The sequence below is a fragment of the Heloderma suspectum genome, chromosome Z, assembly GCF_057233095.1.
Source record: "Heloderma suspectum isolate Gila_16-S chromosome Z, 16-S_ref, whole genome shotgun sequence".
NCBI classification, from domain to species: Eukaryota; Metazoa; Chordata; class Lepidosauria; order Squamata; family Helodermatidae; genus Heloderma; species Heloderma suspectum.
The window spans coordinates 10,859,933-10,885,435 of record NC_139476.1 but is presented as its reverse complement, the minus strand read 5'-3'; the positions used below and the strand labels follow the sequence as shown (position 1 = coordinate 10,885,435).

Genomic DNA, 25,503 nt, shown 5'->3' with positions numbered 1-25,503 from the left:
TTAATATTTTCTCCTAGTTAGATGATCTCTACAATTGAGATTGGGCCTCAGCACAATAATGTAGCATTTGGGGAGAAAGATGCAACCCAGGAGACCAGCCCCAGAGGCCAAGATGGAGAAGATCTCTACAGCCACCATGGACTTCCCCTTGGTGCTCAGGTAGGTGGGCACAAAGGAGACCCAAACACTGCAAAACACCAGCATGCTGAAGGTGATAAACTTGGCTTCGTTAAAGCTGTCAGGCAGTTTCCTTGCTAGGAAAGCCACCATGAAGCTGACGAGAGCCAGAAAACCCATGTAAGCCAGGACAATGTAAAACATGGTGGCTGAGCCTTCATTACATTCCTGTATGATCTCTCCGGCCAGGGAATGGAAATCCAAGTTTGGGAATGGGGGAGAGGTCAGTAGCCAGACAGCACAGATTACAGCTTGGATGAGGGGACACACCAGGGCAATGGCATTTGTCAGTTGTCTCCCCAAGAGTTTTCTGGCCATGTTTCCAGGCTTGGTGGCCATGAAGGCCAGAACCACTGTGACCGTTTTTGCCAGCACGGAAGAGACAGCAACAGAGAAGACCATTCCAAATGCAGTTTGTCGGAGAAGACAGGTGACCTTCCTGGGTTGGCCGATGAACAGGAAGGAGCAGAGGAAGCAGAGCAGAAGGGAGGTGAGGAGGGCATAGGTGAGATCACGATTGTTGGCTTTGACTATTGGTGTGTCACGATGTTTAATGAAAGATGCCAGAATGAGAGATGTGTTCAGAGAGAGCAAAATTGCTAGAGAAGCTAAGATGTAGCTGAATGCCTCTTGATAGGAAAGGAAATGAATCTTCTTGGGGATACACTGGTCTTGGTTCTTGTTTGGGTGTTGATCTTCTGGGCATGGAGCACAGCTATCTGCATCTGGAATTAGCAACAATTATTGAAGTATCTCAAATATGCTACATATGTTCTTTTTATGGGGGCCAGTTCAGGCCTTAAAAAGGTGATAGAAATATCCATTCTGTAGTGCATTTCACACCTTTGATTATTTTCTGTTTAAGCATCAGCATTTATAAGACCCAAGGCAGAAAAGGTACAAAATGGCCCCCATCATGTGATTCCCCCCCCCCCCGCATCCCAGACTCATGTTCAATATTTCGCAATGAAGAAAATTCAGAAACTAGGAATAAAAAGTGTAAGAACTGAAATATGAAGTTGGAACTTGGCTTGACCAAAAAATATCTTCTTGGAGGAAATGACAGACTCTTCTGGTTTTTGATCTTCCCTTTACTTGGCTCCACTCCTACCACAGTAAGTTCTGCACTTTTATATGAGCCTCAGAGTTTGAGGTACCTGTTGAGTTAGAAATTGTCCCTTCTGGACAACGATCACACCTGTAGCAGCAAACCGGCTTCCCCTCTGGAACTTTTCTACGGTGTCCTGGAGAGCACCTCTCCACACACCTTGCAAAGGGCATCTTCTAAAAGGGAAAAGACAAAAGGGGAGGATTTCCAGGTGGGAGAAACTGCACTAAAATTGTTATTCCACATAATTTCCCATTACATGATGGATAGGTTTACTGAGGCCCCCCAGTACCACCAGCAAATTGCTTTCACTCACCTCCCATCACATCAGGGAGCCCACCCCACCAACTTCTCCCTTCCATGCAGAGATGGGAATGGAGCTTCTTATATCTCTGCACAGAGAGAACGGCCTTGTCCTGCAACTCCACCCAAGTTGGGCACCTCCTCCTGCCACACTTGTGTCCCAACTTCTACTGAGTCAGACCCTTGGCCCACCTAGGCCTGTATTGTCTGCGGTCACTAGGCAGCAGCTCTCCAGGGTCTCAAGCAGGGACCTTTTCCAATTCCAATCCTACCCTGAGATGCTAGGAACCAAATCAGAAACATTTGCATGCCAAGATGATTCTTTACCTCCACATAACGACCACTCCTTGAACTCAATAGGCCTTTGGTCTCATCTTGATGGACAACTTGTGTTCTCAAGGGATAGAACTAAAACTTCCTTTAATTTTCCCATGAACCCAGAAAATTCACTTCAGTCTAACCTCTGTAGCCCAAACGATTACATCAGAGTGAATGGTGAACTCCTGGCCTCCGGGAGCATCAGGATCCACACCTCCAACTTTCACAGCAGAAAAAGACCAATTGGGGAAGGAGATCCAGTTCAGGATATCATATTTCTTGCCATTTTTAGTGAAAGAGACTTCATCTCCAGCACTGTTGTTAAACCGGACATTCCTCAAAGAGGCAAGAATCTGAAATGGAAATAGAGACAAGGAGTTTTTTTTCATTACCCTAGTAATCCTCCAGCAATCTGTTATATCTACTTTTGGTTTTGTCACGGAATTGAGATCCAAGCTCTACACAAGAACTTTTCCTTTTCTGTTTTTCTGGTACATAACCTCTAGGTGGCACTATGGTATCATAGTGCAAAGACAACAGTGGAAAAAGTGTTTATTTCATTTCCTTTAAATAAACCCACATTTTCCCTGCTCTAAAAAAACTCACTGTAAGTGCTATTTAAAAACAGAAGCCAGATGGGAGGGTGACTAGGGATGTATGAAAGTAATTTAGGGATGTATGAAAGTAAGTTACGTAAGTTACAGATCTGCTTCGCGGGGGGGGAGGCGCTCCTTCCCTCCCCCCAGAATCCTTGAGTGGGGAGGAGGCGCTCCGTCCCTCCCCCCGGAGTCCTGCCCGGCTGGCTCCGCTCCACGGGGATTCCGCAGAGCCACCAGCCAGCTCCGCCCACAGCCGGACATCTGGCTGCTGGGCAGCAGGGACGCAAATGGCAGCTGCCGTAGCTGCCGCTGTTAGCATCCCTGTGTTTAACCGTGAAAGGCTACATAAAGACTTACGTAGCCTATCACTTCTGGGTTAAAAAAAAAAGAAAAAAGCGTATGCAAATGGCAGCGGTTATGGCGGCCGCCATTTGCGTTCCTTATTTTTCGCTGTTTTAGTGTACGTAAACATTTACGTAGACTAAGATGGTGAAAATAAACGCGAACGCAAATAGCGTAGCGGGCGCTATCTGCGTTCCTTTTTGATTCGCCGTTTTAGCCTACGTAAATCTTTACGTAAATATTTATGTAGGCTAAAACGGCGAATCAAAAAGGAATGCAAATAGCGCCTGCTACGCTATTTGCGTTCTCCTTTATTTTCGCCATAATAGTCTACGTAAATATTTACATAGACTAAGATGGCGAAAAATAAGGAACGCAAATGGCGGCTGCCGCAGCTGCCGCCATTTGCGTATGCCGTTTTTTGTATTTGTTTTTTTACCCAGAAGCGATAGGCTACGTAAGTCTTTACATAGCCTATCATGTCTGGGTAAAAAAAAAAAAAGACCAGACTGCAAATGGCGGCGGCAGCAGCCGGTCCGAAGACCAGCGGCCGCCGCCGCCACCGAAGCCACCACTGGAGCCACCGCCATCCGGAACATCTGCCCCAGGTAAGTCTTATCCCAGCGGGGATCTGCGGGGGGGCGTGGGGGCGTTCTGTCACGGATTTCGGGGGTGACGCTATTTTGGACGCTACTTGCACTGAAATCCGTGGTGGAATTCTCCGCCATCCCTAGACGGGTCACAGCATCATCTAAAGAACTCATAAACAACTGTGAGTAGGGAAGGATGAGCACCCAGTAAATGCCTCATGCAAAAAAGCTGCTGGTGTCTTGTAATATACAGTGACTGCCGTCACATTAGGAGACACGTTCCTCTCCACTCCCCACCAGACTGTGTTGTTTAGTTTAATGCTTATGATGCATCTTCTTTGGGTGCTATCTACTTGCCTTGATTATGCTTGCCAGTTGGTTTGGGCTTTTTTGGGTGGGTCTACTTGCAAGACCCCTTCACAGATCACTACCTTGTTGTGGCGAAGGGGCTTGCGTAACTCAGTGAAGCCGTAAGCTATGCCGTGCAGGGCTACCCAAGACGGACAGGATATGGCGGAGAGTTCTGACAAAATGTGGAGAAGGAAATGGCAACCCACTCCAGTATTCTTGCCAAGAAAACCCCATGGAACGTATCACAAGGCTAAAAGAGATGATGCCAGAAGATGAGCCCCTCAGGTCGAAAGGTGTCCAATATACTACTGGGGAAGAGCAGAGGGAATTTCCAAGTAGCGCCAGAAAGAGTGAAGCGGCTGGGCCAAAGCCGAAAGGACACTCAGCTGTGGATGTGTCTGGTGGTGAAAAGAAAGTCCGATACTGTAAAGAACAATACTGTTTAGGAACCTGGAATGTCAGATCAATGAATCAAGGTAAGCTGGAGGTGGTCAAGCATGAGATGGCAAGATTGAACATCGACATCTTGGGAATCAGCGAACTAAAATGGACAAGCATAGGCGAATTTAATTCAGGTGACCATCATATCAACTACTGTAGGCAAGAATCCCGTAGAAGAAATGGAGTAGCACTCATAGTCAACAAAAGGGTGGGAAAAGCAGTACTGGGGTACAATCTTAAAAACAATAGAATGATCTCAGTACGCATCCAAGGCAAACCATTCAACATCACAGTAATTCCAGTCCATGCCCCAACCACTGAAGCCGGAGAAGCTGAGTTTGATGGGTTCTATGAAAACCTACAACACTTTCTAGAACTAACACCAAAAATGATGTCCTTTTCATCATAGGGGATTGGGATGCTAAAGTAGGAAGTCAAGAAATCACCGGGATAACAGGCAAGCATAGCCTCGGTGTACAAAATGAAGCAGGACAAAGGCTAATAGAGTTTTGCCAAGAGAAACACTGATCATAGTAAACACTCTTTTCCGACAGCACAAGAGGCGACTCTACACATGGACATCACCAGATGGTCAATATCTAAATCAGATTGATTATTTCCTTTGCAGCCAAAGATGGAGAAGCTCTATACAGTCAGTAAAAACATGACCTGGAGCTGACTGTGGCTCAGATCATGAGCTCCTTGTTGCAAATTTTTGGCTTAAATTGAAGAACGTAGGGAAAACCACTAAACCATTCAGGTATGACCTAAATCATATCCCTCATGAATATACAGTGGAGGTGAGGAATAGATATAAAGGATTAGACCTGATAGACAGAGTGCCTGAGGAACTATGGACAGAGGTCCGTAACATTGTTCAGGAGGCAGCAATTCAATCCATCCCACAGAAAAAGAAGACAAGACGGCCTTCTTAAATGAACTATGCAAACAAATCGAGGAAAACAACAGAATGGGAAAGACCAGAGATCTCCTCAAGAAAATTGGAGATCTGAAGGGAACGTTTTGAGCAAAGACGGGCATGATAAAGGACAAAGAAGTCAGGGACCTAACAGAAGATGTATCCAACTGAATGTAGAGTTCCAGAGAATAGCAAGGAGAGAAAAGAAGGCCTTCTGAAATGAACAATGCAAAGAAATTGAGGAAAACAGCAGAATGGGAAAGACAAGAGATCTCTTCAAGAAAATCAGAGATCTCAAGGGAACGTTTTGTGCAAAGATGGGCTTGATAAAGGACAAAGAAGGCAGGGACCTAACAGAAGAAGATGAGATTCAGAAGAGGTGGAAAGAATACACAGAAGAACTATACAGGAAAGATCTGAATGTCCCTGATAGCCATGATAGTGCGGTCACTGAACTTGAGCCGGACATCCTCGAGAGTGAAGTCAAGTGGGCCTTAGGAAGCATTACTAACAACAAAGCTAGCAGAGATAACAGTCTTCCAGCTGAGCTATTTAAAATCCTAAAAGATGATTCTGTTAAAGTGTTGCACTCAATATGCCAACGAATTTGGAACACTCAACAGTGGCTGCAAGACTGGAAAAGGTCAGTTTACATTCCAATTCCAAAGAAGGGCAACGCCAAAGAGTGTTCAAACTACCGCACAATTGCGCTCATTTCACATGCCAGCAAGGTGATGCTCAAAATCCTACAAGCTAGGCTTCAGCAGTATGAGAACCGAGAACCACAGGAAGTACAAGCCGGGTTTCGAAGAGGCAGAGGAACTAGAGATCAAATCGCCAACTTTCGCTGGATCATGGAGAAAGCAAGAGAATTCCAGAAAAACGTCTATTTCTGCTTCCTTGACTATGCTAAAGCCTTTGATTGTGTGGATCACAACAAACTCTGGCAAATTCTGAAAGAGATGGGAGTACCAGACCACCTTACCTGTCTCCTGAGAAACCTGTATGAGGGTCAAGAAGCAACAGTAAGAACCAGACATGGAACAACCAAGTGGTTCAAAATTAGGAAAGGAGTACGACAAGGCTGCATATTGTCGCCCTGCTTATTTAACTTATATGCAGAGTACATCATGAGAAACGCTGGGTTGGATGAATCACAGGTCGGAATTAAGATTGCCAGGAGAATTATCAACAACTTCAGATATGCAGACGATAACCACCCTAATGGCAGAAAGCGAAGAGGATCTAAAGAGCGTCTTGTTGAGGGTGAAAGAGGAGAGTGCAAAAGCTGGTTTGAACAACATTAAAAAAACGAAGATCATGGCATCTGGTCCCATCACTTCCTGGCATATGGAAGGGGAAGAAATGGCAGCAGTGACAGATTTTATTTTCTTGGGCTCCAAGATCACCCCAGACGGTGACTGTAGCCATGAAATTAAAAGACGCTTGCTCCTTGGGAGGAAAGCTATGGCAAACCTAGACAGCATAGTAAGAAGCAGAGACATCACCTTGCTGACAAAGGTCCGTCTAATCAAAGCTATGGTTTTCCCAGTAGTAACGTATGGCTGTGAGAGCTGGACTATAAGGAAGGCTGAGCGCAGAAGAATCGATGCTTTTGAACTGTGGTGCTGGAGAAGACTCTTACGAGTCCCCTGGACTGCAAGGAGGTCCAATCAGTCCATCCTAAAGGAAATCAACCCTGAGTGCTCATTGGAGGACAGATACTGAAGCTGAAGCTCAAATATTTCAGCCACCTAATGCAAAGAGAAAACTCTCTGGAAAAGACCCTGTTGCTGGGAAAGACTGAAGGCAAAAGGAGAAGGGGACGGCAGAGGATAAGATGGCTAGATAGCATCACTGATGTAATGAATATGGACTTGAGCATGCTCCGGGAGAGAGCGCAGGACAGGAAGGCCTGGCGTGCTATGGTCCATGGGGTCACGAAGAGTCAGACACGACTGAACAACAACTACTTGCAAGAACCCACCCTCATATCTACAGTGGGAGTTGGAGGGAGTTTGCTCATATCATCAAAGAGACCAACATTGGATGATCTTCAGCTGGCTTGCAAGAAGGCACATTCGTCAGGGAGAGCTGCCCACTGTTTTCTTCTGAGAGATGGCAGGGGACTATTGCCACCTGATCAGCAAGAACTATGCATTTGGGGTGGGGGGATTTCCTGATTCCTCCCTAATCAATATCCACAGTTGCAAACATGTAATTTTCCCTGAACTGATATAAATATCCACTACTCCTCACTTACTCCTTCATACTCTTGAAGGGAAATGATGGCCAAGAAATGAAATTATTGGGGAATGTCTTTCTTGGTATCCTTAGAATGGTCTAGTAGTCCTTCTCCTAGGCTCACATTTTGCTTCCAGGATTAGACTGTTGAGAAATCACCAAGGAATCTTTTATAAGATTGCCAAGTTTGAAGGAGGACATTACCTGCCATGGCTCGATATCCAGAAGCCTCTTGCCTTCCCCTGACATTCCATGTTTGGATCCAGATACAGCATGTAAAGCATGTGCCACAGAATAAACACCATTGTAGATGCTGTAGCTGTGACTGTACATGCTCATTTTGAACCTGAAGCCCGGCAGGTCCTGTACCTTCTCCTTCCCAGTACAGTTTTTCTGTCCTCTTGGAGAAGTTTCACCTGAATTCAGAAACTTACAGCCAAATGCCAATTCCCACCAGAAATGGAGAAAGATGTCTCCTTTGGGTTGGAGTGGATCTAAAGCCAAGAGAAAATGCTTGAATTCTGGAACATCTCTTCTATGGACTCTGAAGTGCAATGCACCATGGATGGTTTTTGTATATTCCCCAATTAGGGAAGATCCTGTTGCATCAATTTCCGAAAGGGATGTCATGATCCAAACGTTCCTAAATGGGGTCTTGGAGTTTTGTTCATGATTCCTCAAAAACACTGTCAAAAGTCCTATAATACTGTAATCTGCAAAGAAAATAATCACTTCGGGTTCAAACCAAGAACTAGGAATAGATCCAGTTTGTATGCGAAGGTGAAAGAGTGGGTCTGTTGGGTTGAACATTTCTGTGACAGCCACACAGATATCGTTCTGCTTGAGCATCGGTGTCAGGGTCTGGATGAAATTTTCACCACTTTCATCACTGTGAGCAACCAACCCAATCCAGTTCCAGTGGAAATGCAGGAGCAGCTGGATTAAGCCCACATACTGAGAAATGTCTTTTGGATCAATCTGGTAGAACATAGGAAATATCCTTTTTTCTTCCTGCTCTGGGTCGAGCAAGCCATAACCAAGCTGAAGGAAGAAATTTCCTGTTAGATGCAGCTGAATTTTGTGGCATTTTAAAGACTAGCAAATATGTATGGCATAAGTTACCATAGATTACTGCAGCTGACTTCAGATGCAGAGTGCAATCCAGAATGAAGGTGTCCATTTTAAAAATGGGTATCAACATATAAAGTGAGGTTCTGTGATGTCTTTGAGGTACCATCCTCTTGCACAGATATCACCCCCCAAAGTCAGGGCTGCTATGCAGGTAACTCTGACGCAGTTTCTAACCATTGCAATGAATAGGCCCCTCTTGTCTATATCGATGATGAGTGACTCTTCGTATGCTGATTGGGAACTTTCTGGCTTTAGGGCCCCTCCCCCGATATGATACTTTAGTCAAACCAGTTCCATTCTGTTTAGAAATGTATCAGGATACACAAAATAGAAAACATGACAGAATGTTAGTAGGGTTTAATATGAAGTGCCCCCACTACAGATAAGAACATAAGAAAATAAGAAGAGCCATGCCTGATCAGACCAAAGGTCCATTTAGTCCAGCATTCTGTTCAAGCAGTGGCCAACCAGCTGTTGATGGGAAACCCACAAGTGGGACATGAGCGCAGCAGCACCCTCCCACCCATGTTCCCCAGCAACTGGTGTACATAGGCTCACTGCCTCTAGTACTGCAGCTAGCACATGGCCATCAGGAGTAGTAGCCTTCTCCTCCAGGAATTTGTCTAACCCCCTTTGAAAGCCATCCAAATTGGAGGTCAGCACTGCATCTTGTGGTAGCGAATTCCATAGTTTAACTCTGCACCATGTGAAGTCCTTCTTTCTATCTGGCCTGAATCTCCCACCTAGGGATGGCAGAGAAATCCTCCGCAGACTCCAATGAGGCTGGATTCCAAAGAAGCCAGCCTCCAGAATCCGTGGCAGAGGGGCTCCACTTACCTCCTGCTCCAGGGGATTTCGCACGGAGCGGCTCCCTGGCTCACTAGACCAGGCGATACGCTAATGGAGGCTGCTATTACCCTATCGCTAGGAGAAATACAGACGTAAATAGCGTCTGTATTTTTGGACGTTACTTGCAGCCGTAAAGCCCTGACTTTGACGTAATTGCAGCCGTTTAGGGCTGTATTTAGGTCAAACACGGTGCTTTGCAGCCGCAAGCGGCATACAATATGCCATTTGCGTCTGTATTTCTCCCAACGATAGGCTGATACGTCACTAGCCTGGTCTAGGGAGCAGTGCTCCCTAGACCAGGCGAGAGCGCTAGGGGGCAGCTGCACCAAGGCCCCTCTTCCCTGCACCGGCCTTTGCCAGCTGGTGCACGGAAAAGGGACGGCAACAGCACACACACACCGGCACTCTTGGCCTGAGAAAGACAGCATGAGAGCACTGGGGGGGGGGGCTGCACTGAAGCCCCTCTTCCCCCACCAGCCTTTGCCAGCCAGTGCACGGAAGAGGGATGACAACAGCCAGGGATAGGGTAATGGCAGATGCCATTACCTTATCGCCTGGTATAGGGAGCTGGAGTGCTGCTCTGCAGAATCCTCCCGGAGCAGAGCCGCTCCAGGGGTTTCCGAGGGGAAGGAACAGATCGCCTCCCCCCACAGGCGGATTCCCCACTGGATCAGAGGGTGGGAGTCTGTACATCTGTACTCCCACCTATCAGCTTCATGGGATGACCTTGGATTCTAGTATTATGCGAGAGGGAGAAAAAAGTCTCCCTATCCACGTTCTCCCCACCATGCATAATTCTGTACACTGCTATCATGTCTCCCCAGATAATTTCTGTTTCTATACGAAGGCATGCGACTGAAACATGGGCTATTTTATATGGAAATGAAAAAGATAAGAAGAGTCCTGTTGCATGAAACCAAAGCTCCATCTAGTCCAGCCTTCTGTTCACATTGTGCCCAACCAACCCACAAAGAGGACATGGGTGCACAGCACCATCCCACCCGTGTTCTGTTCATACTGTCTCTGAAACAGCTGGAGTTAGCATATGGCCATCAGGACAGGTAGCACAATAAATAAAAGTTTGACAAATGTTATTTGTTCTGTGTGTGTGTTTGTGTGTGCGCATGTGTGTGTGGTGGTGGTGGGGGTGTTCTCCCAGTCCAGAGGGATATCTGCATTAGTCAATTGCAGCAAGAAGAACAAGAAAGAGTCTTAGCACCTTGTTGTTTAATGAGACTTTAAGATGGCATAAAAGTCCTTGCTATTTCTCCCAATCTGAAACCATTTCTTACATAACAGATCTATTGCTGGCTGAGATTAGTATTGCAATGGCCACCTGAGATTCCTGGCTACCACCACAGTTATACTGTGGCAGGTTAGCCAAAGTCAGAAGGTTAGCCCTTTACTCCTGCCATCTAGAATTGAGGCAATACACCCACTGTCATTGGCCTTTCCATCTGTTGCTGTGCAGGTCCCCCAAATCTGTTTCTAGATAAATTCCCTTACCTGTGGGACTTTGAACATGCTCATTATGGATGCAATCTGTCTTGAGGATTTGGAGTCCAGACCCCCAATAACAGAGACCAGTTTATCCTGCCTGTCACATTTATAATTGGGAACCATTTGCCCCCGAGTGGAAAGCAGAAAGAAGTTGTTCACATGGATCACTCTGACAAGGTCCATGTGCTCATAGAGGCGGAAGCCGAGCGTGGTGTTGGGAAGGAGAGTCAGATCCTTGTTGAGCTCAGTGATGGCGAACGCCAAGGCCAGGAAGTGCTGGTAGTTTCTGACTACCGTCCTGCAATGTTGAGAGAGACATCGGGAGGTGGGTGTCAATCCCAACGAGACGAAAAAGAAGTGGAGGGTTAAACATCCCTCTGGTTCAACCCTTTTAAACAAAGACAAAACTTTTGGGACCTGCGTTAGCCATGATAGGCTATGTAAATACTTATGTAGCCTATCACGGCTAAAGTACAGAGGAAATGGTGGCTGCAGACTGGGGCAGCCATTCACGGGGCAGCGGATGGCTGACAAAGGTAGGCTCCGTCCCAGGGGGATTCTGCGGGGTGGCGGGGGGGATTGCTGTGTTCCGCCACGGACTCCAGGGGGCCAGATTCTTTAGAATTCTTTAGAATCTGGCCTCACTAGAGCCTGTGGTGGAATTCTCTAACATCCCTAATTACTGATTAGCTCTGCCTCTGCTCCTTGCACAAAACCCCTCAGAATGAAGCCAGAGAAGAACCATCAAGTCTCCAATTGTCATTACAGGTTGAAATCAATCATGACAACCCTCTGAGACTCATATATCAAATCAGGAAGAGTTGAATGTCAGCAGCATCGCTGAAAGGAGCCTCTCATCTGATAGGAAAGCAAGCAATCATCTATCCCTGATTCCTCATGTGGAAACTTACGCCCAAATAAAGGAGAGCCGTGATCGGGCTAAATTGCTAAAGTCTATTGTATTGTCATAGTAATAATGGCCAAGTGGTAAATTTCCACTGACAATGAGGTCTCCTGGCCTGTAATAGTCAACTTGCGGTTCATAAGGGCTTCTCTTAGGGCATGTGGTCCTCAGCATCCTCTGGCTGACCTGAGGCAGGACCCAAAACAGCAGCAGCCAAATCATCAGTGGCACAGAGAGACTGTCCCCTCTACATCACTGACCAAAGAGAACCTGAAACAGAGCCGATTTTACAGGACTTAGCAGGGGAATTAGATCTTAGCCAGAAAAGACCAGCTGCTGAGAGATCAGATACACTGCCCCCAGCCCCACTTGGAAGGGCTGTGGATGTACTTATATTAAGCTAGTTTTCTCCAGGATTTCTGTGTTATTGACTTGTTGGATGGAAATCCATGGGGAATTCCACAAAAATTACTGTTGTTTTCATAATTCCAAGGTAGTGAAATGATTACAGCCTCAGAACGCTGGGCTCCCTTTGCACTTTTGAGGGAGACAATCAGGTTTCTGTCACTTTTTGTTCCCCATGGGCCAGTTCAACTTCATATCTGTTAGCAGTTTCTGCCCTTTGGCCTGAGTAAAGCTAAGCACCTAATGCCAAGATGGAGTCTGGGCCTGTGCCAACATTCATTAGCCCAGACTGATGGTTCAGAAAGGGAGGAGTTGGCACCTGGTTATAGCAGTGCTGGAGTGAAATGACTGATCTGATCTGATATTATAACTGTGTGCAGTTATAATATCTTGCAGGGATAGAGGACCTGTTAGGATGGCCCACCCCCAAAGAGCCATGGAATCTGAGGGATTCCTGAATGCTTGGATGGAGTCCCCAGTTTAGCATAGCTTGTGCCTCTGCTGAGGCCCTATTTTCACTGTTATGCCTAAGCATCCTCTATGGTGCTGTGTGCAGGTCAGATGGCTGTGCAGATCTCAGGAGAGTTTCAGGATATGAAGGACGCTCGGTAATAGGTGGAGCTCAAGTGGTCTGAGCATCAGAACAAATGCTGCTAAGCACTGGTGAGAGCTAAAGATGTGCGAAACCCCCTTATCTTGAGTCCGCAGGGGTTCTGCAGTGGGGAGGGGATCCATCCCTCCCCCCCCCCAAATCCGTGCAGGGCGGCTCTGCTCCATGGCAATTCTGCGGAGCTGGCCGCCAGCTCCGCTCCACTGGCGATACGGCCAGCCACCACTGCTGTGCCGTATCACTGGGGTAGGGGTAAGTGAGTCTCCGGATGCAAATGGCATAGTGGACGCCATTTGCAGCCATAAAGCTGGTAGATTAGCCTAAATGCAGCGATTTTAAGTCCTGGATCAGTGAGTAGACTCAGTAATGGGCTGGATCAGGACCAATAAACTGAAGCTGTATCCTGGAAAGATGGAAGCCCTGTGGGTGAGTGGTTCCTAGGTCCAGGAGATAGGCTCATTGCCTGTTCTGGATGGTGTTGCACTCCCTCTGAAAGATCAGGTTTGTAGTCTGGGGGTACTCCTAGATCCATCATTGTTACTGAGGTGGCTGCAGCAGCTCGGAGTGCCTTTACCAGCTTGAGCTGGTTCACCAGCTACGGCCTCTCCTGGACAGGGATAGCTTGGCCACAGTGGTACAGGCATTAGTAACCTCAGGACTGGATTACTGCAACACACTCCATGTGGGGCTGCCCTTGAGGCTGGTCAGGAAGATAGAGCTTGGCTGCTGTCAGGAGCTGCCCCTTTTCAGCCCCCCCATCCCACCCCAAAATGTGTCGACACCTCCTGTGATGGGATATGAGAACATAAGGACATTCCATCTCCTATCAACTCCAGCATGGCCAGCATTGTCTATCTGTATAGTTTAACCTATATGTTGTTAACTATATTCATGACAATACAAGATCTGGCAGTCCCTCTGTAGGTGCTCTGTAAACTTCATTTTACATTAAAATGTAAATCTTCATTTTAATGTCCTTTGAGGTCCCAAGAAATTGTATTTAAAATTATTATTACAATACTGTTAGTCTTGTTGTGTGTCAAGAAAAATAGGCAATCGCCACTCCCCAAAATGCTTTGATAATCAGATGGATGTATCAGGGCCAAACTACACATTACACTGCAAGTAGCAACTGGTGTGTGTGTGTGTGTGTGTGTGCATGGGTGGGTGGAGGAGAACCAAGTAGGATTGGGACTGTGGGGTGTAAGGATATGGCCCTTCTCTCCCACATAAGGGTGCTAATGGAAACTGTCCCCTTAAAATTGCTGTTTGTACCAGAAGGGAAGCTCCCACTGACACAAATGGAAACTTGCAGCAAGGACATCTATCAGGGCTTCCAATCCAGACCAGGCAAAGGATGAAATAATAATCCTTCTCCCCCTGCCATGGTCCTGATCCTCCACCACCCTGGTTGCTATTTATTTGCAACAATATAAGGAAACAATAGCTAGTCACATGGTTGTCCCATGTAGTTTGATGGGACTTCTGTTCACTTTATTTATGTATTTATGTATTTATTTATTATTATATATTATATAAATCACATCAAATATTTCAGAGCAGTGAACAGCAACAATAAAAGAATAAAACACCATGTTTAAATAATTAAAATATTTTTGAAAAGAAACAAGTTCTGATAAGACCAAACTGTGGCTGGTCACTCAAGGAAAGCTTCCCAAAATAACAATGTCTTCAAGCGGTGCCAGAAGCAACACAGCGTTGGCGCCTGCCTGACCTCCAGAGGCAGGGAGTTCCACAGGAAGGGGGCCACCACACTGAAGGTTCTTTTTCTGGTGGACTCCAGCTGGGCAATGGGTCCATGTGGAACCACCAGAAACATGCCCTCTGATGACCTCTGTCATCAGGCAGGTTGGTAAGGGAGAAAGTGCTCTCTCAGGTATCCTGGTCCCAAGTCGTTTAGGACTTTGTACACTAGTACTAATATCTCAAACCTGGCCCATTAGCAAATAAGTAGCCAGTCACATGGTTGTCCCATCTCTGTAGCGGCACCACCATCTGGAAAACCCTCCCTCATGTAGTTTGGGAGGCAGAAAATGATATCTTTTAAACACCTCCTGAAAACACACTAGTTCATTCAGGCTTTCCCTGGGCTGTAAATTAATTACACCTCTCCATTTTACTGGTCCTTGATTCTTTACGGTAGTTGGTAGTGTTTCTAATGCTGTGCTTTAAGGTTGTGTTTTTAATATTGCATTTTAATACTGTGAACCTGTCAGGGTTCCCCTTATGAACTAAACTCCCCTGAGCAACTCCTTAAGGATCTTTTGCCTCCTTAGGAGTCCCACCTTCCTCCTTTTAACTTCCCCTTTCCAATAATGTGGGGTTTAGCCTGTAGGGTGACAGTGGATTGGCACAATTATAAAATAATTCAAAAATTGAAGGATATTGATTGTGAATATACGGCCATAAAAACAACTGTTTTAAGTCCGCATTGAGTTGACTGAGAAAGAACAAATGCCGCAGCAGTGGACAAAAGCCCCAAAGGATCCTGTTGTTTTCACAAATAGCACAGCACATTAAGTTTTGAGAAATGTTATTGGTCATCCTACATAGATATACTTGATAGGGAACTAGACTAGCAGGACATGATCCAAACTGATAGATTCCTTAATTCTTTTTCCATATCAGATGATCCCTGGTGTTGAGATGGGGCCTCAGCACAATAATGTAGCATTTGGGAAGGAAAATGCAACCAAGGAGACCAGTCCCAGAGGCCAAGATGGAGAATACCTCCACAGCCACCATGAACTTCCCTTTGGTGCTCAGGTAGGTAGGCATAAAGGAAATCCAAACACTACAAAACAGCAGCATGCTGAAGGTGATAAACTTAGCTTCATTGAAGCTGTTGGGCAAATTCCTCACTAGGAAAGCCACCAAGAAGCTGACAAGAGACAGGAAACCCATGTAACTTAAGACTGTGTAAAACATGTTGACTGAGCCTTCATTGCATTCCACTATGATCTCTCTGGCCAGTGAATGGAAGTCCAAGTTTGGGAATGGGGGAGAGGTCACCAGCCAGACAGCACAGATCACAGCTTGGATGAGGGGACAGGCCAGGACAATGGCATTTGTCAGTTGTCTCCCCAAGAGTTTTCTTGCCACATTTCCTGGCTTGGTGGCCATGAAGGCCAGAACCACTGTGACAGTTTTTGCCAAAATGGAAGAAATGGCAACAGTGAAGGTGTTGCTGAAAGCAATTTGTCGCAGGAGGCAGGTGACCTTTGTGGGTCGACCAATGAACAGGAAGGAGCAGAGAAAGCATAGCAGGAGGGAGATGAGGAGGATGTAGGTGAGGTCTCGGTTGCTGGCTTTCACGATTGGTGTGTCACGGTGTTTAATGAAGGTTGCCAGAACTATTGATGTGATCAAAGAGAAGAAAAGGGCCATAGAAGTTAAAACAAATCCCAGTACCTCCTCATAAGAAAGAAAGTGAATCTTCTTGGATATACACTGGTCTTGATTCTTGTTTGGATGTTGTTCTTCTGGGCATGCAACACAGCTATCTGCATCTGGAATGAGCAACAACTAATGAAGTACAGACTTTCTGTGGGTGCCAGTTTAGCCCGCCTCAAAGAAGGAAATGGAAAGATCCATTCTATAGCTTATGGTAAACTAAGCACAAAAATGTTCATCCTATGTTTAAGGTTTGGAAATGTATTTAATAAGACCATAGTCCGAAAAGGTTCAAAATACTTCCTTTCTTTCTTACAATGCTGCTGGGTGTACCAGACTTACATTTGATATTCCACAATATCAACCCAAATTCTGTAACCAGGAATGAAAATTGTGTTTGTGTAAGAACTGAACCATGATTTGTAAGCTGTAGCTCCTTGTGAATGAGCAAATAAATAAAGGGAATATGCTATGTCTTATGTTCTTCAGATTACAAACTGACCTCTGAGGAAATGTGTTGGTGAAGAGGAAGGAGAACAGGTCACATAAATCTCTATTAAAAAAATTGTTACAAGGATGGCAAAAGCACCTGCTCTTATCAGCATTCTACCCAGACAGCTTCAGGTCTAATGCCAAAACAACCATTTCAGAAAATGATGCATAGGAGTTATTAATTTATAATTTAAATGAAACATTTCTTCAGGAAATTGTGAATACTTGCAAGCAAATATACAACAGAATTATGCAATCCAAAATGGAATTTACAGGGAAAAAAATATTCCTACAAGAAATGGTGGGCTCTTCTCCTTTTCTATGATTTTCCCATTGTCCTCACACCACTCTTACCACAGTTTGTTCTGCAGTTTTATTTGGCTCTCAAAGTATGAGGTACCTTTTGAGTTAGAAATTGTCCCTTCTGGACAATGATCACATCTGTAGCAGCAAACCAGCTTCCCCTCTGGAACTTTTCTCTGGTCCTCTGGAGAGCACCTCTCCACACACCTGGCAAAGGGCATCTTCTAAATGGGAAACAATAAACAGTCGATTATTTTAAGGTAAGAGAAATTGCACTAAACAGGACTCAGAGTTATGCAACAGAGTTTCCCCATTACATGGTAGATAGGCTCTCCTGATTAGGAGGGCCAAAGATCTGCTGGATGTCTGCAGGTTACTTAGAATAATCATAAAAGAGGCTCATATGGGAGATAAAAACTGTAACCCTGGAAGTAGCTGCATCTCGAAGATGTTAAAGGGACCCTGCCCCTGTGCAAATATCCCCCCCCATGCTAAAAGGAAGTCCACCTCACTCACCTTGCTGGGGACTGAACCTGGGACATTTGCACGCAAATATTGCTTTTTAAAACTGGATAACAACCACTCCCTGGACTCATTGGCCTTTCATCTCACGTAGACAGACAACTTTTGTTCACAAGGTAGAAAATTGCAACATTCCTTAGTTGTTCCATTGTCCCAGAACAGGAGTAGGAAACCTTTTCTGGTCCGGTGGCACATTTGCCTTTTGTTTCAGGACCAAGGGTTCATTTCTCCCATAGCCATTTGAAACCATGGGCATTTATTTACTTTCTCCCCCCCCCTTGAATTCCCACTTTTCTCCCCCCCTCCCGCTTTCCTCTCTCTTTGTTATTTTTTCCCTCCATCGTTGCTGCCATTTTCATGGGGTAGGGGGTGGGGAGTTGAGGAAGAGGTCTGATGGGCACCATCAGGGGCTTGTCATTTACCCAGTTGTTGATTCCTGCCCTAGAACGTTCACTTAAGCCCCACCTCTGAAGCCCACATGATTGAGTTAGAGTGGATGGTGAAGTCTTGGCCTGTGGGAGCCCCAGAATCCACTCCTCCAACTTTCATGGGATAAAAAGATCCATTTGGGAAGGAGATCCAGTTCAGGATATCATATCTCTTGCCATTTTCAGAGAAAGAGACTTCATCTGCAGCACTGTTGTTAAATCGGACTTTTCTCAAAGAGGCAAGAATCTGAAATGGAAGGGACACTTAGGAAACGGGGTGATTATGAGTGAGTTCTGGCATCTGCTGGACTGCAAGGAGGTCAAATCAGTCAATCCTAAAGGAAATCAACCCTGACTGCTCACTGGAAGGACAGATACTGAAGCTCAAATATTTTGGCCACCTAATGCGAAGAGAAAACTCTCTGGAAAAGACCCTGATGCTGGGAAAGACTGAAGGCAAAAGGAGAAGGGGACGGCAGAGGATGAGATGGCTAGATAGCATCACCAATGCAATGAATATGGACTTGAGCACGCTCCGGGAGAGAGCGCAGGACAGGAAGGCCTGGCGTGCTATGGTCCATGGGGTCATGAAGAGTCGGACACGACTGAACAACAACAACATAGTGTGACTGCCATTGGGATAGGCAACTGCTTTGTCCTGTACTTCATCTTTTGGTTTAATGCTTAAAATTCATCTTCATTGGGCATTATCTGCTCAAATGTGCTTGCCTACCAGTTTGTTTCTGCTCACTTTAACACACCCTCTCATCTTTGAGTAGGAGCTTGAGCGGGTTCGCTCACAGCAGCAAAGAGATCAACATCTGGAGGTGTTCAGCTGGCTGGCAAGAAGGAACATGGGGTGAGGGGAGGTGCCCTGCTCTTGCTTCTGAGGGTTGGAAGGGGAGTTGGCTTTATAGACTAGAACTATGTCTTTGGGGAAGAAACGTCCTGATCCCTCTTTCCTCAGCATCCACAGCTATGAACATATAATTATTACAGAATCAATAGAAGTCCCCTCTAATCCTTGCTCACTTTTTAATGCTCTTGAAAGGAAATGAAAGCCATGAAAAAAATATTGATGGCAATGTCTTTCTGGACTAACAGCCTTTCTCCCAGGCTCACCCTTTGCTTCCAGGATCAGACCATTGAGAAACCACCAAGGCATCATGTATAAGACTGCCAAATCCAAAGGAGGACATTACCTGCCATGGCCGAATATTCAGAAGCCTCCTGCCTTCCCCTGTCATTCCACGTTTGGATCCAGATGAGAATACGGCATGTAACGTGTGTGCCACGGAATAGATGGCATTGTAGATGCTGTAGCTGTGACTGGACATCCTCATTTCGAACAAGGAGGCTGGCATGTTCTCTAGGTTCTCCTTCCCAGTACATGTTCTCTTTCCTGTTGGGGAGGTCTGTCCTGAATTCAAAAACTGACAGGAAAATGCCCTTTCCCACTAGTCATGGAGAAAGATGTCTCCTTGAGGTTGGAGTGGATCTAAAGCCAGGAGAAAAGGCTTGAATCCTGGTACATCCTTTCTGTGGACGCTGAAGTGCAAAGCACCATGGATGGTTTTTAGAAATATCCGGCCAAAGTGGGATCCTGTCACAGCAATTTCCCACTGGGATGTCATGATCCAAACCTTCCTAATTGGGGACTTGTTCTTTTCTTCATATTTATACAGCCACAGTGCTAATTGTAATATAACACTAGTGTCCCCAAAGACAATCATCACTTGGGGCACAAACCAAGAATTAGCAATAGATTCAGTTTTTATTCGAAGCTGATGGAGTGGGTCTGAAGTCTTGAACATTTCAGTGACGGCCACACAGATGTCCTTCTTCTTGAGCATTGGTGTCAGCGTCTGGATGAAATTTTCACCATGGTCATCACTGTGAACAACCAGCCCAATCCAGTTCCAGTGGAAATGAAGGAGCAGCCGGACTAAGCCCACATACTGAGGATTTTCATTGGGATCAATCCAAAAGAAGGAAGGAAATTCCCTTTTCTCTCCCTCTACATGGTTGAAAAAGCTGTAACCAAGCTGAAGGAAGGAATTCCCTGTTAGTCTGTTGCAGAAGAATTTTGTGGCATCTTAAAGACTAGCACATTTTTATGGTATCAGTTTCCATGGACTCCTACAGCCATGGAAAGACTTCAGAAGCATCAAGTGCTATCTAGAAGGAAGACATCCATTTTTTAAAAAGGACATCTACATGTAAAGTGAAGCTCTGCGATGTCTTCAGTACTCCCCTTCACCACAGGGTGGATATCACCACAAAGGTCAGGACTGCCATGCAGGTAACCCTGATACAGTTTGTAACCATTGAAATGAATGGGCACTTGGCTCTATATTCTTGAAATATGACTCTTTGTAAGCAACCACAAGGCTTTCTAGCTTTAGAACCCCTCCCCAATTACAATACTTTAGTCATAGAATCATAGAATCATAGAACAGTAGGGGTGGAAGGAGCCTATAAGACCCTCGAGTCCAACCCCCTGCTCAATGCAGGAATCCAAGTCAGAGCATCCCTGACAGATGGCTGTCCAGCCTTGTCTTGAATGCCTCCAGTGTGGGAGAGTCCACCACCTCCCTAGGGAATCATTTCCATTGTCGTATTGCTCTAACAGTCAGGATGTTTTTCCTGAGGTTCAGCCAGAATCTGGCTTCCTGTCACTGGAGCCCATTATTCCGTGTCCTGCACTCTTGGATGATCGAGAAGAGATCCTGGCCTTCTGCTCTGCGACAACCTTTCAAGGACTTGAAGAGCGCTATCATATCTCCCCTCAGTCTTCTCTTCTCAAGGCTAAACACGCCCAGTTCTTTCAGTCTCTCCTCACAGGGCTTTGTTTCCAGCCCCATGATCATCTTCGTTGCCCTCCTCTGAACCCTCTCCAGTCAAACTAGTTCCATTGTGTGTGGAAACACATCAGGACACACACAATAGAAAGTGAGACACAATGTTAGTGGGGCTTAATCGACTCCCCTAAAGTGCCCCGACTTGAAACCCTTTCTTTTGCAGCCTAAGGCATGTGGCTGAAACGTAGGCTATTTTATACAGAAATAAAAACATCACGAGTCCTGCTGGATCAGGCCAAAGGTCCATCTAGTCCAGCATTCTGTTCCCACAACAGACAAGCAGCTGCCGGTGGGAAACCCGCAAGCAGGACCTGAGTGCAAGATCACACTCCTGGGTCTGTTCCCCGCCAACTGGTATTCTGCTTCTGATATTGCTGAAGGCAGCATATGGCCCTCAGGACTAGTATCCATAGATATCCCCATACATCAAAGATTAGCAAACGTTACTGTTTTGTTGTGGGCTGGGATGGGACTTGAGTACCCTATTCCTGGAGGGAAAACTGCATTGCAGCAAGAAGAACGAGGAGTACTGTACCACCTTGGTGATTTGTGAGTCTTTAAGGTGTTGTAAGGCTCCTTCTTATTTTTCCTAATCCAAATAATTTTCAGACATAACAATCCCGTTGCTGGCTGGGATTAGTTGTGGAATAGGGATTAGTGTTCTTGAGCTCTAAAGTTCACCCACCTCTTTCCCCAGATGAATCCCCTTACCTGTGGGATCTTGTAGATGCCAATTAAGGATGCGATCTCCCTTGAGGATTGGGAGTCGAGACCCCCAATAACGGAAAGCAGTTTATCTTGCCTGTCACATTTATAATTGGGCAACATCCATCCCCGCATAGAGAGCAAAGACAGGCTGTTCTTCTGCATTAGAAGGACAATGTTCTTGTGCTGATAGATGCGGAAGCCGAGACTTGTGTTGGGAAGGAGAGTTGGATCGTTGTTGAGCTCACTGATGGCGAATGCGAAAGCCAAGAAGTGCTGGTAATTCTTTATTACTGTCCTGCAGTGAGGAGAGTGACATTGGGAGGTGGCTGAATATCCCAACAAAAGTGATGAGTAGTGGAGGGTTAAAAAGTCCATCTTTGAACCAAGACAATACATTCTAGACCAAAGACATCTACATGAAGGATTTGAAGACAACTTGAGTTTTTTCTGTTGACACCCACAGACACAAAGTCTTGCAAGATGCATTTCATAGGAACATCCCAAGAGGCTTGTTGGAACAGAGATTTAATTCGGCACATCTATCATGGATTTATTATCTATTTTCATTAATTTATGTTCCCCTTTCATGATACAAATGCTTCCATGATGGCTTAAAGTAAAATCAATACGCAGGAATAAAATCAAAATAAGATGATATTTTTAAGAATATTTTTTTGCCAAGATCATTTCCACAAGACAGCACTATCAGGCTTAACAATAGCTAATAGCTGGATGCTCTGACTTGGGTTCCTGCATTGAGCAGGGGGTTGGACTCGATGGTCTTATAGGCCCCTTCCAACCCTACTCTCTATGATTCTATGATTCTATCTATGACTATGATTGATTGAACCAAGAAGAACTTACTAAGAAGATCAAATAAGCCCTGCTGGACCAGACCAAGTTGGTCCCATCTAGCTTCTCATCCTGTTTCCCACTATGGTCAGCCAAGTAGCCTTCTGGGAGCCCCACAAAGAGGAGGCAAAGGCAACAGCCCTCTTTTCTTCTTTCCCCCATCTCAGCAACTCCCATTCAGAGTTAGACTGCCTCTCCTAATGGGATCTCTACTTAGCTACCATAGTTAATAACTGCCAATAGGCCTGACATCCAGGAATTTGTCTGATCCTTTTTGAAGCAAACTTAACCCAGCAGCAATCACCACATCTTCAGAATCTGTCTGTACTGAAGGAAGATTTTGCATATGTGATTTAGAACTGTTGAGGAGAAGGATCAAAGCTCAGTGACAGAGCCCCCGCTTTGCATGCAGATGGTCCCAGGCTGAATCCCTGGCATCTCCAGATAGGGCGGGGGGAAACCCCGCTGAAACCCCGCTGAAACCCCAGAGAGGTGTTGCCAATCAGTGCAGGTGAGACAGACCTAATTGCACCAAAGTTCTGGCATGGAATAAAACAGCTTCGGACTTAAACCAGCCCTTTATGCAGAACCATGAGGTCTGGAAGCTTCTTTTATTTTTAGAGGAAGGACCATACTTCAATGAGAGAGCACATCCTTCCAATGCAGCTGGTCACAGGATCAATCTTTAGCATACACGAAAGAAAGGGACCCTGTCTTAATGCCCTGGGGAGCCTCTGCTAAGTATGGAGTGAGAGAACCCTGAAGTCCTCCATCAGTATGAGGCAGCTCCCAGTGTTTCTGTCTTCAGAGTCCCGAGAACTGGCATCTGAGTTTACATTTAGCCAAAGGACCCAAAGAGCACCTGCATTGCATGTGGAAGCCCCCATGTTCAATCCTTGGCACAATTTCTAGATGGGACAGGGAAGGACAGCGGCTACCATTCAGTGCAGTGGAGATGGAACTAGACGAAATTATGGTCTGTCTCAGGAGAAAGAAGCTTTCTGGGTTGCTCAGTTTATTTTGCTCCCTTTACGCTGGAGTTATAGAGGAACCGTTGAGCATTTTGTGGGTCCAAACGATCTCTTAAATAGATGTGAAATAATACGAATAGATGCAGAATTTTTAGAAGTGGCACAGTCGCTGTTTTAGTGGTGAAAAAACTTTGTGCACAGAAATGGAGAAGAGTGTAAGGATAATAGAGTATGGAGCTTTCCTTTCTTTTCCCTTTGTTGGGATTTCTTCTTTGAGAGGGGAGCTAATCCATCATTGCTGAATGTAATGTATATTTGAAGTTTGAAGTTGCTGTTGTTTTTTTCTGAAAGCTTATACCTTGCAATAAATACACTGCTTGCTGACTGTTAATTATTTCAGCCTTCAGTTAATTGAACCCTTATTACTGCAACTAGAAAAACTACCCAATTATTGCATATACACCCTGCAAAATGCTTGAAGCATCCAGCCATGGGAATGGTTGCAGTGTTCCCCAACCTTGGGTCCCTAGTACAACTACTGTTGTCCCCACCATTTCCCCATGGATGATGGAAGTTGCACTCCAAGCAACATCTGAAAATTCAAGATCATGAGTGGACAGACTTCAAGCTTGCAGTATCAACTTCATTTTTTTTTTTTAAAGGACCCTTAGATCCCACACCTGGAGCCTGGTGCACAAAAAGACATACACACATGGAGAGAGCAATCCTATGGCCGCTAGACCCTGTCTAGCGGGCCATAGGTTATGCTCATTTCTGGGAACCAACCTCAGAGCCCATGCTCTGAGGTCGGTTCCCAGAAAACTGACCTCCCCCCTCATTTGTGCTGCCTCGGAGGCAGCGTGGAGAAGCCCTGTCCTCCACGCTCACAAGAGGAGCATGGAGCAACTAAAAAGGGGCTGGGCTGGGGGGCATTGTGGGGCAGGGAGAGCAGAGCTGCAGGTACAGCACATCCATTGTGTTGTACAGCAGCTTCCTCTCCCAGTTGGGCCCCCACCACTAGACAGCCGAAAAATGGCTGTCTAGCAAAAACCAGCAAGGCAGGACAGGTGCAGAGGGAATGACTCCCCCCCCCCCGTGCCTCTCCTGCCTTGCTTTGGATAGGTGGGTGTCTCCGAGTTCAGAGGCAGCCACCTCTATTGTTACGAGGACCAGAACTGAACTGAACACCCCTGAATGCCCCCAAGTTTCCCTCATTTCAGCTATGTAATTTAAAGCTGGAGGGAGCCCTTTGTTGCTCCTATTATTACACCACTGGGAACTCAGAAATCCTCACTGATCCACCGCGGAGAATGCAGAAGTCCACAAGCAGATCCAGACCTCCCATCCTCACCCCTGCCTTAGATGAAGTCTACTTGGGATGGGACCTTTCCTAGCCATTACCAGATTGACAACATGAAACCCATTTATCAGTTAGCTCTGCCTCTGCTCCCTGCACAGAATGAACACAGAGAAGAACCCTCACGTCACGTCTCCAGCTGTCATTACAGGTCAAAGCCAACCTGAGACTTTTGCATCAGGACATTTTGAACAACAGCAGCATGTTCAAAGGAGCCCTCTAATCTGAAAGCAGAGCAGGCAAGTATTTATCCCAGATCATTTTTGCGGAAACTTACACAGGGATAGCATAGAACACCGATGGGGCTAAACTACGAAAGTCTTCTGTCTTTGAATAAGAATAACTGCCAAGTGGTAAATTACCACCGACTGTTAGATCTCCCAGCCTGTAATAGTCTGTTAGCAGGTCACTACGCCTGGTCCCAGGACACAAGGGCTTCAGCATCCTCTGGGTGGCCCAAGGCAGGAGCCAAAAGAACAGCAGCAGCATCTGCAAAATCATCATTGGCGCAAAAAAACTTCCCTCCTAGGTCAGCGACCAAACAGAACCACAAAAAGAACTGACAGTTCAGGCACCAGCAGGGCAATTAGATCATAGCAAGAAATGAACAAGGACCAAGTAATCAGACACCATCTCAGCTGCATACAGAAAGCTCCAGAGCATATTTATATGAACTATGTTTTCTACATGGAATTATTTGTACTTGAGTTGCTGGATGGAAATCCATGGGGGATTCCACTAGAATGACTATCATTTCCATAATTACAGGCTAGAGAAAGAACCACAGCCCCAGAGCTCTGGGCT

General features: G+C 45.8%; 1 protein-coding gene across 1 annotated transcript; it reads right to left on the bottom strand.

Annotated features, from left to right (window-relative positions):
- On the bottom strand, positions 1–25,203 carry LOC146333672 (vomeronasal type-2 receptor 26-like). The gene is made up of 6 exons (XM_084825671.1): positions 25,062–25,203; positions 24,023–24,029; positions 21,523–21,814; positions 8,125–8,433; positions 1,335–1,461; positions 1–902 (listed from the first exon to the last, which is right to left on the bottom strand). Exons 1-6 carry the CDS (start codon positions 25,201–25,203, stop codon positions 1–3), a joined length of 1,779 nt encoding a protein of 592 aa, XP_084681797.1.
- Positions 25,204–25,503: the final 300 nt, after the last annotated feature.

Bases quoted from the DNA above. Each gene is read 5' to 3' on its own strand.
- LOC146333672 (XM_084825671.1), bottom strand. From the start codon at position 25,203: ATGATGATTTTGCAGATGCTGCTGCTGTTCTTTTGGCTCCTGCCTTGG. The intron at 8,434-21,522 runs GTAAGGGGATTC...TTCTTCCTTCAG, and splicing joins GCATCTACAAGATCCCACAG to CTTGGTTATGGCTTGCTCGA. The intron at 1,462-8,124 runs GTGATTATTTTC...TTTCCCTTTTAG, and splicing joins GTTCTTGGTTTGAACCCGAA to AAGATGCCCTTTGCAAGGTG.